Source organism: Drosophila rhopaloa, unplaced genomic scaffold, assembly GCF_018152115.1.
Source record: "Drosophila rhopaloa isolate 14029-0021.01 unplaced genomic scaffold, ASM1815211v1 contig_188, whole genome shotgun sequence".
NCBI classification, from domain to species: Eukaryota; Metazoa; Arthropoda; class Insecta; order Diptera; family Drosophilidae; genus Drosophila; species Drosophila rhopaloa.
This window is the reverse complement of record NW_025335070.1, coordinates 42,673-61,458: the sequence shown is the minus strand read 5'-3', so window position 1 is coordinate 61,458 and position 18,786 is coordinate 42,673. Positions and strand designations below refer to the sequence as shown.

The 18,786-nt window shown below is 39.6% G+C and overlaps 1 protein-coding gene across 1 annotated transcript in view; it reads right to left on the bottom strand.

The window, feature by feature from the left end:
- The window catches only part of LOC108037698, a 277,475-nt gene extending 261,014 nt beyond the window's left edge, over nt 1–16,461 (bottom strand). The window contains exons 1-2 of the mRNA XM_044459275.1: nt 16,377–16,461; nt 13,333–13,580 (exon numbers count right to left, since the gene is read on the bottom strand). Coding sequence (XP_044315210.1) covers nt 13,333–13,580; nt 16,377–16,461 — 333 coding nt within the window. The remainder of the gene's footprint in view (nt 1–13,332; nt 13,581–16,376) is intronic.
- Nucleotides 16,462–18,786: the final 2,325 nt, after the last annotated feature.

Below are 18,786 nucleotides of genomic sequence, written 5' to 3'. Positions count from 1 at the left end.
TTTAACATTAAATTCCATGAACAGGCTTTTAAGTTTTCGCAAGACATTGTCACCTGTGAATCTTTGGAAATCCATTGATTTCATGCCCAAAACAATATCGAAAAATTTAAACTCCTTTTGGTAATGAAATGTTGTCGGTCCACATGTCGATTGTAGCTGAGGCTCCACCGCTGCTTACAATGTCAATTATTTCCTCTTTTATATTTTGTTTTTTCTCTGTGGCGCACTTTTTAACCTTTCGAGAAATTGTAGTGGTATCCGGTAATAAGTCTTCCAAATCGATGTGTTCACCATAAATGGCCCCGATCTTGATAAAAAATTGTACTAGCTTAAGAAAGCCAGATCCACGCTGTAAATGGTCGACAGTTCTCCGTTATCCACGATGTACATTTTTCTATGGCCTCAGACTTGTCCAAAGCGGAGACACATTTTAAAGGTGATGTCTGCTTAGTTAATTTGCAGCAGCTATGTCTGTTTAAATTAGATGTTTGGCTTGCGGTGTACTTTAGAACCTTGGAGCAAGTGCGGCAGAATACGAATCCGGTCAATATGGTGTTGTCTGGCTTTACAATTTATGCCAAGACATTCCAAATTAAACTGCGTCCTTTACGTTTGGCAGATAGTGTGTATGTGCCATGTGTAATTTGCTCAGCAACACTTTCCATGTCCATTTTTTATAAACTTTACAAATTAATGCGTGCCGGCGAAAAAGTCAAACAACGCGTGCCACAAAACTCAAAAAGTGGCACGAGCCAAAGTCGATCAAACCGATCTCAGACGAAAAGTACCGTACGAAAAAAACCACTCATGTAAACCATCCGAACACAAGCGAACCCAAATATTTGATCACAACAATCATGTACGAGAAATGTTGCACTCACAAACGATCATGCCTGCGGTTGAGAACGATCACACACGGTCATTGATAAGCTTTGATCGTTTGATGCAACAGAAATGTTCACTCACAACGTTCTCTCACCGCTCATACTTTTTGGATCAAGCGAAGTGATTGAATCATACCAGATACGAGTCAATGATCGGGTGTACCCCAAAACGTTTGACTCGTTGCAGATCTCTAAAATTAACGATTTTGCACCGAATTATCTATAAAATTAAAAACTATCCTTAAAATTAGTTGTTGACGAATTTAAAATTGATAGCTATGATTTAACATTATTTAAAACCCATATTAGTTCTTTAAAACTTAATTTTGAAAAAAGGTTTTGATAATATTAAAAATAGTTTAGATATTTTTTTTTTACCCAATGGCCTGCAAAATACTGGATCAAAATCTGGAAGTTCAATTGGAATTATGTGGCCCACAATGTGACTTAGAAATGAAGATATGCAATTTAAAAGGAATTGATTTCTGGAAATTGGAAGGAGCCAAAAAATACCTGTCTCTTGGATGCAGCATTCTTTGGAATTTCGATGTTCAAAATCACATATATTTGTAAAAGTGGTTTTTCAACATAAAACTAATTAAAAAAAGAAAAGAAGTAAGCTTCTGCAAGTCGAATTTTATATACCCTTGCAGTTGTTAGAAATCTACTACATTTTGATTTATATGCCTATATTGCTAAAAACAATAAAGCAATGTCGATTTTGCGCTGCATTTTGCCATAGTTTCTATGGCAGCTATATGATATTGTTGTCCGATTTAATTTAATTTAATTTAAACCGTAATTCCGTAATATTTATTTATTACCAAATCCCAAAGAAAAATAATTAAAAACAACAAAGTTATAATTTTTTTGAAGTCTTTATCCGATTGTTCCTATGGGAGCTATATGATATAGTCGCGCGATCCGGTTCGTTCAGACTTAAATACTACCTGCAATAGAAAGACAACTTTTGGGAAGGCTTCAAACAGATAGCTTTAAAACTGAGGGACTAGTTTCCGTAGAAACGGACGGACAGACGGACAGACAGACATGGCTAGATCGACTCTCCTGGTGATGCTGATCAAGAATATATACACGCGGAAGATAGGGGTCTATTAGCCGCTTTGGGAGTTGCTATGTCCGTCATGATTTTATTATCACTTGGGTTCTCTTACTAAGATGCGCAGCGGGTTGCAATTGTTCGTGTTGCCCGTTCGAAGGTTCCCGGAAGATAAATCCAGAACACTCTACTACTTTGCACAACTCTATCGTGTTATTGTCATACTGTAGTCACTTGCCATTTGAATTTATTCTCTACTAGCTTTTATTTCAATCAATATGTACTGTATGCCAGGAAATTTCTACCTTGGGAATGGGGTGCAGTTCCATTTGTACCTTGCCTTTTGAGGGTTTGGAGAGCTTACAGATATACAGTTTTCCACAAATTTTCTGACGTACTTCGACATACTTTCAAACTAATATTGTTCATAGACTTTGTTTAGAGTCTTCTGTCATCCAAGATGAATTATAGCCTCGTGCACATGATTAATGACCGACCACCTAAAGGCTCTCGGAATCACTGGTAAGCAACGAGTCTTGTCACTTTTCTGAATTTTGCGATATAACAATCCGGCTCTAATTTAATAAGTTTTAGCTCTGTCAACTTGCATCTTATTTCCATTTAATTGTGTCATGATATCAACTGTAACTAAGTGCCTCTGTTGTTTAGCCAAGTCAACGTAAACCTCAACTACTTTGTTTATTGTTATCGAGGCTTCTGGAATAGGACATCGTGATAGGAAGTCTACGTGTGCCATTTGAGATCCCTTATTATACTCTACTCTAAAATCGAATGCATGGAAGAACGCCCACAATTGGTGTACACATGGTGTCAGTTCTGCCTTGGTGCGACTGGCTTTTAAGGAATTGCAGACAGTATGGACGACGAACTTTCTACCATGCAGATAATGTCGAAAATGTTTTACAGCATTATACACAGCTAAAGTCCCTAGCTCATATAAATGATATATTGATTCTGAAGCCGATGTACACTTGCTGAAATATTCAATCACCCAACTTTTGGCGTCAATCCTGTGAAGGAGCATTGCACCGTAGCCATCCGCGCTGGCGTCTGGTCGCAATTCGATCGGAAGCTCAGGGTTGAATATGGTCAGCACCGGGTCACTTGTCAACATATCAATAATCCTGTTACGTATTTGTTCGTGATTCTCCCTCCAAACAAATCCATTTACCCTAGAAGTTAGCTGATACAATGGTTTCATCTGTTAAGAGAATCGCGGAACAAACTGTCTGAAATATTAAGCCAAACCTATAAATTGTCTTAACTGCGTAGCAGTAGTTAGTTGACTTAATACGGATAGAGCTTCTATTTTTCTAAGATTGGGCTTGATTTCGCCATCTTTAATATAAAACCCGAGATACTCTATTCCTGTCTTGAAGAATGTGCACTTCTTTATATGGTATGAAAATCCGGCATATGACAAGGCTTTGAGCACAACTTTCAATCTTGTAAAAGCTTCTTCCTTGAAGTTTGCTTCTATTAATACATCATCAATATAAACAATTGCATACGAGTGTGCAAAATCACATAGGGCTCGTACTATCGCTCTTTGAAATACTGACGAAGCGTTCTTCAAGCCGAATGGTATAGCAAGGAACTCGTATTGGCCTTCTGGAGTCACGAAAGCTATTTTCTTTCGTTGTTGTAAATAAGTATCTGTTGTAAATAGATATCTGATAAAATCCGCTGGCCATGTCCAAACTGCTAAAGTATTTACTACCACGTAATCTTTTTATTTGATCTGATATTAATGGCAATGGATTCTTATCAGAGACCGTATTCCCATTTAAATCGCGAAAATCAATACATAGTCTATCACTGCCATCATTCTTTCTTAAAGCATAGGACTAGCGAACTGAGATCTACTTGGACGGGTGACATTGCTTTCAATTATTTGTTGAATTTTGTTCCTAACTATTAGTTTTTCTTCTAAACTTAATCTATACCGACATCTTTGTGCAGTCCTATGTTCAACAATTAGACGAATTTCTAATTCTCCTGTAGAATTCATTTAAAATAGTTCTTAATATTAACTTATCATTATCAGCTAATTCCACATTATCGTTATTCAGATTTTCATTATTCACTATATTAACAATTTGATTCATTTACATTGTGAATTTGTTAGCATCAATCATGACACCAAAACCAAGCTGCAATATTTCTCGACCAGTTATAATATCGTACTTAAGGTAATTATCCATTACTACATGAAAAGGGACGGCCACATTAAATTCGGAAATATTAACATTTGCCAATATTTGTAAGTTACTTTTAACAATGTTATCACCTTTTCCTTTTAGCACCACATCTTGTTGCAAAGTTTTTCCTTGACCAAAGAGCATTTGGCACCCGAATCTAAGTAAGTATATTAGTATATTTAGACGACATTGTTATATTTTCAACCTCTTTCCAAGAGTAAATTCAATCTCTAAAAAAAGTATTCGAACGTCTTTGCAAATAAAATTTTAAACTGCAATTCGATGAATGTGAATTTATGAAACGGGAAACTGAATTTTTAGGTAACATAATTACAACCAAGAGAACCAAAGCAAATCCAAATAAAATTCAAGCCAATTACGATTTTAAAATCTCAAACTCTTCAAAACAAATAAAATTATTTTTAGGCCTTTGTGAGTTTTATCGTAAATTTATAAAAGACTTCGCATAAATTGAAAAACCAATGACTCTTTGCTTAAAGAAAACAGTTAAAATAAATATAAACTATCCTTGTTACATTGAAGCATTAAAAACTTTAATTAATAACGATCCAATTTTCATATATATGGGGTTTTATTTATTAAAAGATAATGAATATTTAATGAAATTATATTTTTAATCTTATTTAATGAAAATATATTTTTGAGTAATAATAATTAGTATAATCGTCGTCTCGTCGTGTTATTTAGCAAGTTTTGATTAAGCACGTTTTTATTCAATCGGTGGTCGTCGACAACTGCCTCTTGTCCTTCCGGCTGTCAGTGCTCTCCTCGCCTTCTTGTCGTAGTGATCGTCGTCTCCTTTTCCATCGACTCGAAATGCGAAAAATAAACAATATCGTATAAGGTAAATTCTAAAAGTTAGAAAGAAAAAACCAGAAAAACCCGCATAAACACACTTTTGCACGTTTTAAAAAAATTAAATAAATAAATCCATTTTAATATTTTGTCCACAAACCCTTATTAGCAATAACTTGATTAATTTTTATAACACCTTCAGGGATTTGCTTCCATTCCGCTGTTACACGTTCCCAAAGGTTGGCCATGTTGGTTGGGGCTGCTTCGTACTGCCCGAGCCGTCTCTTAACGATTGACCAAAGATTTTCAATCGGATTGAGGTCGGAACTTTGCGCTGGCCACTCCATCAGCTGAAAATGTTTATTGCCAATCCATTCCCTAACAATTTTTGCTGTGTGATTTGGATCACCATCTTGTTGAAAAACAATTTCGTCTTCGGGATAAGCACATTTTTCCATAAAATTGGGAAGATTGGTTTTTAAAATGTTAAGGTAGTCCTCTTTTCGCATTATACCTTCTACCAAATGCAGAGGGCCAACATGCCACCATGTGAAGCATCCCCAAACCATTATGTTTCCGCCGCCATGTTTTACAGTTTGCTTTACATGGTGCCTTTGAAGACGTTCACCGGGCTTGCGCCAGCAGTATTGCTTTCTATCTGACTGAAAACGGTTAAACTTGGATTTATCAGATAGTTATCTACACGTTTCCAATCTTCAGTAGTCCAGTTTTTGTGGTCTTAAGCAAATTTCAAACGTGCTTTAACGTTCCTGTCAGATAATGCAGTTTTCCATTTTTTTTTCGCTTGACACATAACCATGGTTGCCGTGCGTTCTTCGCGAGTGACCGTGGCTCCATTTAATGTCTTTGAACTAACGCCCGGGAGACCTGGGTTCGAATCCAAACGACGGACGAATAAAATTATAACTTTTTTCGGATAAGATATCGGATTTTACTTGTAAGAACTGAAATAAATCATAATTGTACTCAATTTCTCTCTCTCTCTTCCCCACAGAATTACAGTTGAAATCGATATTATTCATTAGTGCAATACTAATACAAACTTCGTGAGTTTTCTAAATGAAATATACATAAGTCATAAATCCTGAATGAAAATTTCATCCTGATGAATGTAGGCACATTTTTTCTAATTTTTAGAAAAAATACCCTAAAATTTATGGTTAGATGCCCTACTTTTAAGAAATATTTTTCTATTTTTTAAAAAAGTTTTTCTTGTTTTTAGGGCCCTTTGCCTTAGATTTTAGAAAGGAACGCCCTTAATTTTAAAAAAATTTACCCTAAAATTTAAGGTGCGATGCCTTTGAAGACAAAAATAAGACGAATTTCTTGTTTTTAGGGTTAATTTTGGTATGAGTGCAATGCTATGCAGTGCTCTCCTGACCGTCCACTGGCTAACATTTTTATTGATGGCCATAGAAGCACCCTTTGGTGTTAGCAACTTGTCTTTTCGCATTTTGGACATCATAAGTCGAGCATCTGAGTCTGTCAATAATTTTTTTCGCCCTTTGACTAGCGGTTTGGGAGTCACATTTCGCCTTTTTCGAACTGCAGTCACCGCAGATTGGCTTATACCAAGCCTTTCGGATATAGTTCGTGAAGAACAGCCCTTCTCAGTGAGGCACACAACACTGTTTCCAATTTCTGGAGATATTTTTCTCATTTTAATGTCAAAAATCAAAAATTTTCTTTTTAAGAAGGCACTAATAAAAAAATCAAGGTATTATTCGCACGCAACAGGTATTAAACTGCACTACGACTAATAAGAAAAGCACAATAACAATTCTCAAAATAAATCTGCCTGATCATACTGATAAGAAAGGTGGAAGAGCGAAAATAGGAGAAAGTCATAAAACGTGCAAACGTGAGTTTTTGTGGGTTTTTTGGTTTTTTCTTTCTAACTTTTAGAATTTACCTTATACGATATTGTTACTTTTTCGCATTTGTTATGAATAAAATGGTAAACATAAAAAAATTTACTTTGCTTGATTATCTCGTAACGTTAGGTTTTTATGGGCGACAAAAGTCAGTTTCGTGAACATGCATTCACTTTTGCTCGCCACTGGATGTGTCTCTAAAACACAAAAAAAAACTGCTACCTGGGCCATTTCCAAATCTAAGTAACCGCTTACCTCCTTTATTATTTCTTTTCAGCCGATTCCCACTTAAAATGCAACGGGATTCAGGGAAGAAGGAGGCAAGGTGCCGTCTGTCGCAATTAATAGGCGTCCTGACGTTCAAGGTGAAAATAATGAAACTGTCTGCCTCAGTGCTTAAAGGTGACGAAAGGACTAAGGTCACAGGGTATACCAGCAAAGACCTGAGAATACTGGTATAGATGGCAGACGGACGGTGCGGTAAAATAGGAAATATAAATATAATATATGGATCGAAATCGGATTTGGCACGATATTGATACAGCAGTTCATTTAAAAGGTTAATACCGGCAAGGGACCAACATATAGGGTAACTACGACAGACATATTCGCAAAACCGGATATAGACGCGTTGTTTAACATAACTACTCGAGAAATCGGAAAGTACAATAGGAAACCAAAACCAAGGCAAAAAAGCTCATCGGAAATGGGTGCATTGAGCCAAGAACAATTACACAGGCCAACAAAATTTTAGAAAATCCCGGACACAAAAACTGGACCCACTTTTTCTTATGCAATTTTTCGCGCTGAATCCAAATCCGGTGCCAAAATTGCTCCAGCACCCTCAGTTTAGATATTTAAAGAACTGTAAAGTTTCTGTAAATAACTATTCTTATTTTGATTTGGGCGTTAAGGGGTTCAACAAAAATATTAAAGTGACATTCTTTAAATGGTCATATCTCAGAATCGAATAATCGTATTTAAAAAACAAAAAAATTTTAAAGGTTAGGATGTGCACGTTGAGAAATATGCCAAAAACTGTGGGTGCTGGAGCAATTTTGGATTTGGATTCAGCGCGAAAAATTGCATAAGAAAAAGTGTGTCCAGTTTTTGGGTCTAGAAATTGTTGGCCTGTGTTATCATAGAGAAAAAAACAGGAAAATTGATGAAATGCCCTTCGGTCTGCACTCTTTATTAGCGACATTCCAACGGGCGTAAGGATAAAATGCTGATAAGTGCAAATTTCTTCAGGAAGGAGCTGCAATTTTTGCGGCATTGAATTATAGACCCAGGCATCGGAAAAAACGAATCCGCGGCAGTACTTGGGAGTATCATCGTGGTGCAGGCGTGGCCTAGGAGTGGACGCAGTCAGAGTCAGTCGCAGCAGGACCCAAACTCTTCGTTATAGACGGGCAGCGATACCGCACTGAAGTACCCAGAGCCGGGTTATTCCCTCAAAGACCAATTCACGGGATAACAGAAATAAAAATAAACCGGTTGTATCATTAAAAAAAAATGAGGGTGCCATGACGGTTAGCGCCACAGCAGTGGCGATCGTTGCATAAAAAATACTGGATTTCTCAATAGATGGCCACCCTAATAAGATAAGAAGAACTAAGAAAGAAAAATGATTTAGCAATTTTCTCAAAAAATTTCAACCATCTAAAAAAGAAAAGAATGAAGGCGATGGAAAGCTGACATATTTGAACTCAATAGCTTATAGACATGGAAACATTTTTAATCGAAAGTGGTATACAAATCCAACATTACCAGGACGAATAATTAACTTTAACTTTAAAAAATAATTATAAATATAAAGCAGTACGTTGAATACTACGGATGTTAAACATTTCTGACAAAGCACAAGAAGAGGTAAGTCTGATTTTAAGAGACAATGACTTTTCTTACCATTTAATTAAAATTATTAAAAAGACTCCAAACCATTGCGCAAAAGCCAAGATGTCTAGAACCTTCACAGTTTATGTCCGTTATACAAACTTCAAGACTATAATAATGCTACAATATAGACAAAATAAGAGAGAACGCTATAGTCGGGTGCCCCGACTATCAGATACCCGTTACTCAGGTAAAGGGAGTGCGAGGGAGATGGAGATAAAAACTTTGATCACGCATAACTTTTTAACGAATGGTCCGATTTGAAAAATTCGATAGGTATTGATAAACACAATAAAACTGCATTTTTACTTTTCCGAAATATTTAAATTTTTAAAATCGTATATAAGCGATTGTGGGCGTTAAAGGGGGCGTGGCACCTTTTTGAAAAAAACTTGCGCTGCGTAGGAACTCCTAGAATCTGCATGCAAAATGCCAATCTTCTAGCTTTTATAGTTTCCGAGATCTCAGCGTTTATACGGACGGACAGACAGACGGACAGACGGACATGGCTATATCGACTCGGCTAGTGACCCTGATCAAGAATATATATACTTTATAGGGTCGGAAACGCTTCCTTCTAGCTGTTACATACTTTTGCACGAATACAATATACTCTTTTACTCTACGAGTAACGGGTATAAAAATAGCAGATAAGCGTTGTTGGGCCCTCCAAAACTCTTTTAATAAAACAAATATCTGACAAATACTATGTTGTATATAAAATACCGTGCAATGGGTATGAAAATGAAAAATGTGAAAGCATGTAATATTATTATTATAATAAGAGACTATACTTAAAACTATACCTACTTATGTGATATAGCGATGGCTGCAGGACCTTAGGCTTATATGTTGACAAAGATTTTGGGATGGTGTGGTTGATTTTAGAAAATAAAGGATTTGTTCAATGTTGTCTGGGTTGAGGTCTCTAAGAAGGTTTAGGGGGTTTGCGTTTTTGAAGATAGTCTGTTTGGTTTAAAAATTGACAATTGGGGCAATGTGAGGCTGGATTCGGATTCAGACAATGCTGAATCATAGCAACATTCGCATGCTTCCACTGCTCCGGATATATGAAAGAACTTATTTTCTCAATAGAGTTTCAGCCCTTTTAAAAACTGCTAAGTCTTGAGGATAACGTGTACGCATCTAGCGTCGCCATAGTTATCGCAGCCTTGGTTTCACCAGTTGTGGGGGGGCAGCAGCACACAAATGTATTTCAAGAGGAATGTGATCAAAGATCCGTGAACAGTCAGAAAGTTAGACGAAATCAATTTCAGTTTAGTTCTTTGTGATTTCAGAAGGAAATCATTGTAATTGTAATTAAATGATCTGGGCTTTTTTAAAGAAAAGAGAAAAGAGATAACAATATATAATTTTTTATATATTGCAAAGTTATGAAGTTTAAAGCATACGCGTTGCATCACTACTTTTAGTGTTGCTTTGATATTTTACTGGTTTGGCTACTGAACAAACAATAATTATGGTATATTATAATTACTGAATTAGAAAAAAAGGCATCGCTATGTCATTCCGATTTTTGTACCAGTTTTTCTGTACCTGAAAACTTCACTGAATTTCTACATTATATGAAAGGTACTCGTACAATATTATTTGCAATTTTATTCGTGTTTATAATTGTTATATTTATACTCGTTACTAACAGAAAAACTTGGTACTTAATTCAATTCATTCAGTTTTAGCTGTGTTCTTACTATTTAGATGTGGTTCTTTTTCAGTTTAACCCTAGCGAACTTATACATTTTATGTGCTTAACTTTACTTAAATTCTTTGTTAACACATCTGAAATCAAATCTTCGGTTGGTACATATTCAATATCAATGACTTTCTTCTTATATAAATCTCTTATCTATGTGTTTACTTCTTGCATGAAAAGTAGCATTCTTAGCTAGACATTGAGCGCTCTGATTGTCACTGTAGATCATCAATGTTGACGCCGTCTTAAAACCCATTTCAGATATTATTTTCTGGACGTAAGCAGCCTCCTTAGCTGATGTTGAAAGCGCTACATACTCTGCCTCCGTTCTACTGAGTGCTATGATGCTCTGCTTCTTTGACTCCCACGAAAACGCTGCTCCAGCCATGAAGAACTATGCTGTCTCCTGCCCAATCTGCATCGACATAGCAGTGAACAGGCAAACTAGATCGAGCATAATGCAACTGCAAGCCCGAAATTCCTTTTAGGTAGCGAAGGACTCTTTTAGCAGCCACCTCATATTCTTCATGGCACCTCTGTGCCAACTTTGCCACGGAGTGTACAATGTCTGGTCTTGTGGTCATGGCTAAGTACAGCAATGACCCAATAGTGATTGATACTGCTTTTGGTTAGCTCTTGGGCAGTCAACCACAGTACACAGGCTCTGATAACCAACCTCTAAAGGTGTGGCATTCGGCTTACAGTTTTAAATGCTATATTCTCGTAACAGCCCGTCGATATACTGCTTATGACCAATCGTCACGCTGCCCGTCTCTACATTCCGTTCGTTTTCCATGCCCAAGAAATGGTTCAGCTCTCCGCCATCTACTAGATAAAATTTCTGTGTGATTTCAAGTTTAATGTTGACAAGGTCTTCTTTTCTGGAACAAACAATAATTAGATCATCAACATATAAAACAAATATGCTAAGACTTCCGCCAATTTTCTTGGTGTAAATGCATGGCTCACTAGGGCACTGGACAAAACCAATATGCTGAAGAACCAATTTCTGGTTCCATTCCCGTCTACTCTGCTTCACACCGTACAACGCCTTGTGCAACCTCAGCACCCTATACTACACCTTGTAGGTCACTGTTGAGATACGCAGCTGAGAAGTCCATTTGGTGAATAAACATTTTATTTCCGACAGCCAGTGCAATCACCAATCGGATGGAAGAATACCATGCCAGGGGGAAAATGTTTCTGTGTAATTCTCTACGTATATACTCCTGTCCATAACCTTTTGCGACGAAGCGAGCCTTAAATTCCACGTAGCCAGATTGATAACCCTTGATGGCAAAGACCCATTTGCTCCCAATACTTTAGCGCCTCCTTGACTCCGCTCGGCACTTGGATGTTGGCAACTCCAATAGCGTTTAGCTTATTGTATTCCTTACGTGGTCGCCCTGGCTTTCCCGTACGGATTAACTTCGTCCTCCCTGGGCCTCTCTGGACTCGGTTGACGTTCTCAACTAACTCGTCTTCATCATCATTGGCCTCTGACTGTTCATCCCTTTCTGGATCTTCGTTATTTTTATCTTGCTCACCATTTGTATGCATATTCAATAAGTTTGAGTTTTCTGTCAACTCTACGGACGATATATCCTCATTTTTCATCATAACCGTGCTTAAGGAACACACCATCGCTGGCTTCCTTGATAGTTTGCTTATCAGGATTGAAGAGCATATATGCTTTGGCAGTTTCTGAGTCACCAACCAAGATATGCTCTATCCCTTTCTGAGAAAATGTTCTTTTCCTTGTCTTGTCTAGAACTACGGCCTTTGTACCAAAAACATTCAGGTGGGACACTCCGGGTTTTTTCCCAAGCCATGCTCCGTACGGAGTCATATCTGGTAATGTAGACGTTTCAGATCTGTTTCTCAAGTACATCGCATTATCGCTTCCCCCATAGTGATTCACCAGCACTGGAATGAACCATCATGCTTCTTGCCATTTCCACTAGCGTCCTATTGGCACGCTCAGCAACGCCGTTTTGCTGCGGAGTATGGGGAACGGTAAGCTGCCTCTAAATCCCATGACTTATCAAAAAATATTCAAACGCACCGTTGATGTACTCTCTACCCTTATCGCTCCGTATGGCTTTAATCTGCTATCCAGTTTGTGTTTCAGCCAACAATTTAAATTCTTTGAATTTGTCGAAAAGTTGATCTTTTGTTTTTAGCATATACACCAATACGTAACGCATCTTGTCGTCGATAAATGTAGCAAAATATCGCGCTCCTCCTTTAGAAACAGTACTTATAGGACCGCATACGTCCGTATGAATCAGACCCAACACTTTAATCAAACGATTTTCTGACATTTTTGGGAACTGTTTTACGCAAATCTTGCTTTTCGCACACGTCTTGCAAACAAAGTCATTTATGTTACCGGTAACTCCATCCAGACCATACACTAATTTTTTTCGAATCATGGTTTTTAAACTTTGGAAATTCAAAAGTCGGAATCTGTTGTGCAACGTTATTACTTGGTTTATTTTCCCGTTTGCAGCAAAAGCCATTTAGTTTTCATTTTCGACAATAAACAAGTCATTCTTTATGTTTCCTTTCAACTCCGTTTCACCGATCTTATTTTTGACGCTTGCATTATTTTTCGAAAAACATATTTCGAACCCGTTGTTCGTTGCCTTTGACACGGAAATAAAGTTACACTGAAGATTTTTTACAAACAAAAAATATGCACCTCATACTTTTAAAAATTTTTTAAAAGTTTTAAAAGTGCATTTCTTTTTGTGGCACGAAGACCTTTAAAATAAATAAGAACTCAGTTCGTGTGACCACGTTTTTATTTTAAGTAAATTAGCAGGAAGGAGTAAATGCTTACATGTTTTATAACAGTGTAGGGTCTGTAATCAAACCCAGCAATGACGACTTCTCGACCCTGTAAGTCCTTAAGTTTGTCTGGGAATAGGAATTTTCCCAACAGAAATCGTTGTTCGGAGGCCAAATATCTGTCCAGCAGCTTTAGCTGTGCAGGCTTCCCTGCCTTTGGTCCAACATATTTGTTGGTTTTTATATCGAAAACTGTGCCGTTTGGGTAATCTCGAACAACAAGTAGTATGTTGGGTTGATCTAAAATAAATAAGAATAATGTTAAATTTTTAAAATATTTTATTCCCTTATTTTATTTTAATGAAAACATATTTTAACAAGTAACAGTTTTTTATACTCTAGCTAGCAAGATAATATTATTTTTAAACGACATCTCTACATTTATCCAAACAGTTTTTTATACTCTAGCTAGCCAGGTATTATTTTTTTAAACGATATCAATACTTTTATATTGAAAACTTTGAATAAAATATTTTATTTCTGGAAGCGTAAATTCAATTAATCAACAAATGTTTGCCCGCCCAACCGACCGAGGGTTGGAGCCGTGTATCGTACGGCACGATTCGCGAGAAGATAGACGCGAGACATGAAGATATAGGTAAAAGTCCGGGGAAAAAAATTAACAGTTAGATCAATTTTGTGCCAATGAAGCTAGTATTAATCGTTTTAGGAGTGGCAGAGAGTCAAGATTTGATATTATAGGAAAAAGTCTATTATAGTCAGAACATAATAAATAGGGTCATGCAAGGCATAGTTAGATCTACAATGATTTAAAATTAGGGGAACATAATTTCTAGTTAATCTACTTGAAACAGAAAAGTTTAGCCGACTTACAAAGTCGGGACAGTCAATATCACCATGTATTAGGTTATAAATGAAGACAGTACCACGCATCGTTCTACGGTTGGCTAGGGAGGGTAAATTAATCATCAGAAGTCTACTTCTGTTAAAAAATTTGCATCCCAGATTAGGCGCCGTAAAGCAAAAAGAAGAACGTTTTTTGTACTGATTCAATACGACCAATATGTATTCCCCATTGAGGATTCCGGACTGGACGGACTAGCGAAATAAATAAAGTTTTTGTTAAATAAGGATCACCGAATTCTTTTGACCACCTTTTAATAAACCCAAGCACTTGTAACGAACTAGTTTTTATTGTCTGCTCGCTACGAGTATCGTGCGGACTCTGGCGGTGAACTACTGTGCTCTCGACGCATACGCCTCTCGAGACACCCGTGGTTCGGACGCGCGTCCTTCTTGGCTAGTCGCACCAGGGCCTGCGCAATTCTCGCCTGCCGGTTCAGGCGTACGCCGGAATTCGGCAATTGTTTTCGCACGGCAGCTGGTTCTGGACAACTTCCCTTCCGAGCCCACGGTTCTTTGTCGAAGGACTCTTTTTATTCAACTCTCTCGGACTCGCCGAGCAATACGCCAAGCGACAATAATTGGAACAAAGCGCCTGGACTTAACCGCGTGATGCCTTAAGGATATCAGCTACCTGTTTCTCAGCTCGGAGACTTCGACTCTAAGTCCCGAACGTCTTGATGTAGCGATCTTGCTCCTTGTTGACTCGGCGCGGCTCTCCTTCCTCCTGATGTTAACTTGGGTTGTGTTGTTCACTGATTTGCTGCTTGTCTACTGATCTCGTTGGATTGACTCCTTGTGATCGACTGATCCCGCTTCCTGCGCTCGGCCTGCTTATATAGGCCGGCGGTCCAAAGTCCGCCGCCTTCTACCGTTACTCCTTCTCTCCAAACTCTCTCTCTCTCCTCATTCTCCAAACTCTCTTCTCGTTTCTCTCCAAACTCTCTCCAGCTGTATTCTCCAAACTCTCTCCAGCTGTATTCTCCAAACTCTATTCAGCTTTATTCTCCAAACTCTCTTTTATATGTGAGGAGTTATTCAACTCCTCACATTCTCCCCTTTCTTCGGGAAAGAAGTGAGACCTCTTCTCCGGCTTTTATCTCGGAGTTCTCTCTAGATCCGTTGTTCTGGATCGCTGATGTTGGTCCTCCTTTCCTCGACGTCGCTCCTTCTCGTTCTATGCAGTTTCCGCCCCAAGATATTTCCCCCATAGACTTGATTTTCTTCTCTCCGGCTGTCTTCCTTGTAAATCCTTGTAGCCTTCGAGTCTTCTTGCTCCTGCAAATGGTTCCCTCGACGCTCACAGCTCGTACCTGAGTTCCACACCGCCGATGTTCCATTCCTTTTCCCGCCCAAGATATTTCCCCACAGACGTCTCGTGTTCTCCTCCCTGCTTGAATGTTCCGCCCAAGATGTTTTCCCCTTATGCTTCGCGTTCAAAGCATCTCGTTTCCTCCGTTGTCGTTGCCGATCTCGATGATTAGAATTAGCGCAGCGTTTCCATCCGGTGGTGGCGATATTTTTTTAGTTTGACCCTTCCTGTGCCGACATCTCAGTGTTCTGTGCCCATCGATCGACACTATCGTCCAGTGCCAATCGACCGCTTATTAATCGAAGCGCCCCCATCCCTTTAGATGTGCGACATGACAAGAAATTTTCAATGGTAATTTTTTTCCTTTCTTTCTCCACTTTCACCCTTCTCACTTTTTACTCTCTCTTTTAGCCTTTCGCCCTCCAGTCGCCTTTGGCCGTAGGGCCTCGATGTCGTGAACGGGAAGACCGATGCCGCCTGTTCCCTTTTTTTTTTTGGTTTTTGTGTTATTTATTTGATTGTATTGTGTGCGTTTGTTATGTTTGCTGTGCCCGTTTTTTCTGTGTTCCCTGTGCCAGGGTTTTCTATGTTTATATATAGCCTGATCTAATCCGTATAGAGAGTTTGGCGTTGCTGGTCGTGTTTTATAAACCTATTCCACGCGGCGTATAGGCGGATGACTCGGGCGTATGCCCGACGCTGAATCCGACTGCCTCGTTGGGGTTTTTATGCAACCTTTCTTTTCCTTAGGACCCTATTTACGCGGCGTATAGGCGGATGACTCGGGCGTATGCTCGACGCTGAATTCGACTGCCTCGTTGTATGGGTCCCCCTTTTTTTATTTGTTACAACTTATCTACGCGGCGTATCGATGGATGACTCGGACTTATACCCGACGCCGAATCCGTCTGCCTCGTAGTCGTGGTCCCCAGCATCCTTTTCCATTCATGTCCTTGTGTCTTATATTAGTGATTGTCCTTTCTGCGTGGCGTATGGATGACTCTCGCTTCGGCCTGACGCCTAGTTCTGTTGCCTCGCAGTCTGGATCAATGTGAAATCCTTGTCCTAGTCCTCCGATGTTTCCTCTGTCTGCTCGTTTGCCGTTTCTGATTGTTGTTGCTTAAGCGCATTAACGTGAACCGTCCGCTCTTTCTTTGAATGTGTGTGCCGTATTTTGCAGATCACTGGAGAGACGAAATCCATAGCCTGGTAAGGAGCATCGTACCGCGGGGCTAGTTTCGCCGCGAATCCCGCGGCTGCTTTGGATAGAAGGTGTTCTTTGGCCCACACTATGCCGCCCACCGCTGGTGTCCACTGCCTCCTCCTCAGATTTTAGTGTCTGGCTTGGTCCTGGGATGCCTTTTCCATGTTCCGACGTACGATTTCGAAGACCTCTTTTAACTTGTTGGCGTTTTCTTTCGGGGTCTATGTAATTCTCCCTGAGCCTAATGTTTCCCTGGCGTATAATGCGTTTGGCAAACGGGGCTCTCGGCCTTGTGTGAGAAACGCTGGGGAGTATCAAGCTGCTAGCAGTGGTCAGTTCTCGTCCAAAGTTCTTTGATCCTTTCCTGCGAATTTTGCTATCATCGTCTTTACCGTACCGTTAGCCCGTTCTGTTGGGTTTTCCTGCGGTGTGTAGGGCGCCGTGAATTGCTGCTCCTGATCCAGCTGCAGCTATTGGTTGGTTTTTCCGATGCGTCTTTCATGGTCCTAAGAGTCTCCGGCAACGGTTGTCGTGATAGGGCGTCTGCCACCACGTTCAGCTATCCTTTCCTGTACGCTATCTCGAAGTCGTACTGCTGTATGCTCCAAGGCCCATCTTGCTATCCTTCCAGAAGGGCTTTCTATGCTGTTTAACCACTTTAAAGCCATGTGGTCTGTAACCACTTTAAAATGGTTGCCCACACGATTGCCAAGCACTCCTTCTCTGTTGTGGAATAATTTTTCTCCGCGCCGTTTAGTGTCCGGCTTGAGTATGAAATGACCCTTTAGCCGTCCTCTGTCTCTTGAGTCAGGATTGCACCTAAACCATAGTCACTGGCGCCCGTTTGAAGGATGAACTTTTTCTCGAAATCATGGCACGCCAGCACTGGATCGGCCACTAATCGTGCCTTTACCTCTTCGAAAGCCTGTTGGTGTTCCGGCGTCCATATGCACTTTTGCCTTTGCGTAGAAGATCATTAAGTGGTTTTACTATACGCGCAAAATCTGGGACAAATCGTCGGTACCATGAAGCAACGCCTAGGTATTGTCGTAGTTCGCGTACCGTCGACGGTGGCTCTAGTTCGGCTATGGCCGCTACCTTCTCGGGATATGTGCCTATCCCTTCGCTAGTAACGCGATGTCCTAGGTAAAGCAGCTCTTGCTTGTTGAATTTGCATTCACGGCGTTTATTCTTAAGTTTGCTTCCTTGAGGCGCCTAAACACTTCCTTTAGGTTCTCCACGTGTTCTTTCAGCGTGCGTCCGATCACAATAATGTCATCTTGGAATTCAAACGATTACCTGATCCAGAGCCCCTTGGAACGTGGCCGATGCTGAGTGTAGTCCGAACGGCATTACTTTCCATTGGAACAAACCTTTGCCGGGTACTGTAAGCTCGTTATTTAACCTACTATTTACCTCCAAAGGGACTTGCCAATATCGGTATTTCAAGTCTCGACTGCTTATGTATTTTGCCTCTCTGAGTTGGTCCAGGGTATAATTGATCCGCTGCATCGGGTAGGCATCTTTTATGGACTTCGCGTTTATTTGTCTGAAATCAACGCTTAGTGGGCGAGCTGTATGGACTTCTTGAATGTTCCATGAAGCCCATTTGTAACAGCTCGTCCACTTTGGCATTGATCTCTCCTTGGACTCTTGGGTTCTTAGGATAATACCTCTGTTTGATTGGCTTGTCGTCTTTCACGGTGATTTTGTGCACGGCCACTGTAGATGTTCCTGAATTGCTGAATTCTGCTAGCTGTCTGTCACTTCTAGCTGTCACTTCCGTGAGAATCTACAGCCACCGACAGCCTTTCTTCTAGACATATATTGTGCCGTTTTCTTGCAGGTATTTGCAATTTATGCCCGGCACATTTTATTTCGGCCCCGACTCCTGTGAGGAAATTCTATCCCAGCACTAACTCATCCACTACTCCTGGAAGTATTAGAAGATTCATCTGCATTTGTTTGTTTCCAAACTCAACCGTGACCTCGAGCTGTGAGCTTATACTGCTGCATCTGCCGTCTGCCAACCTAACATGCCGTCTTGTCCTTGTGATCCTTCCTTT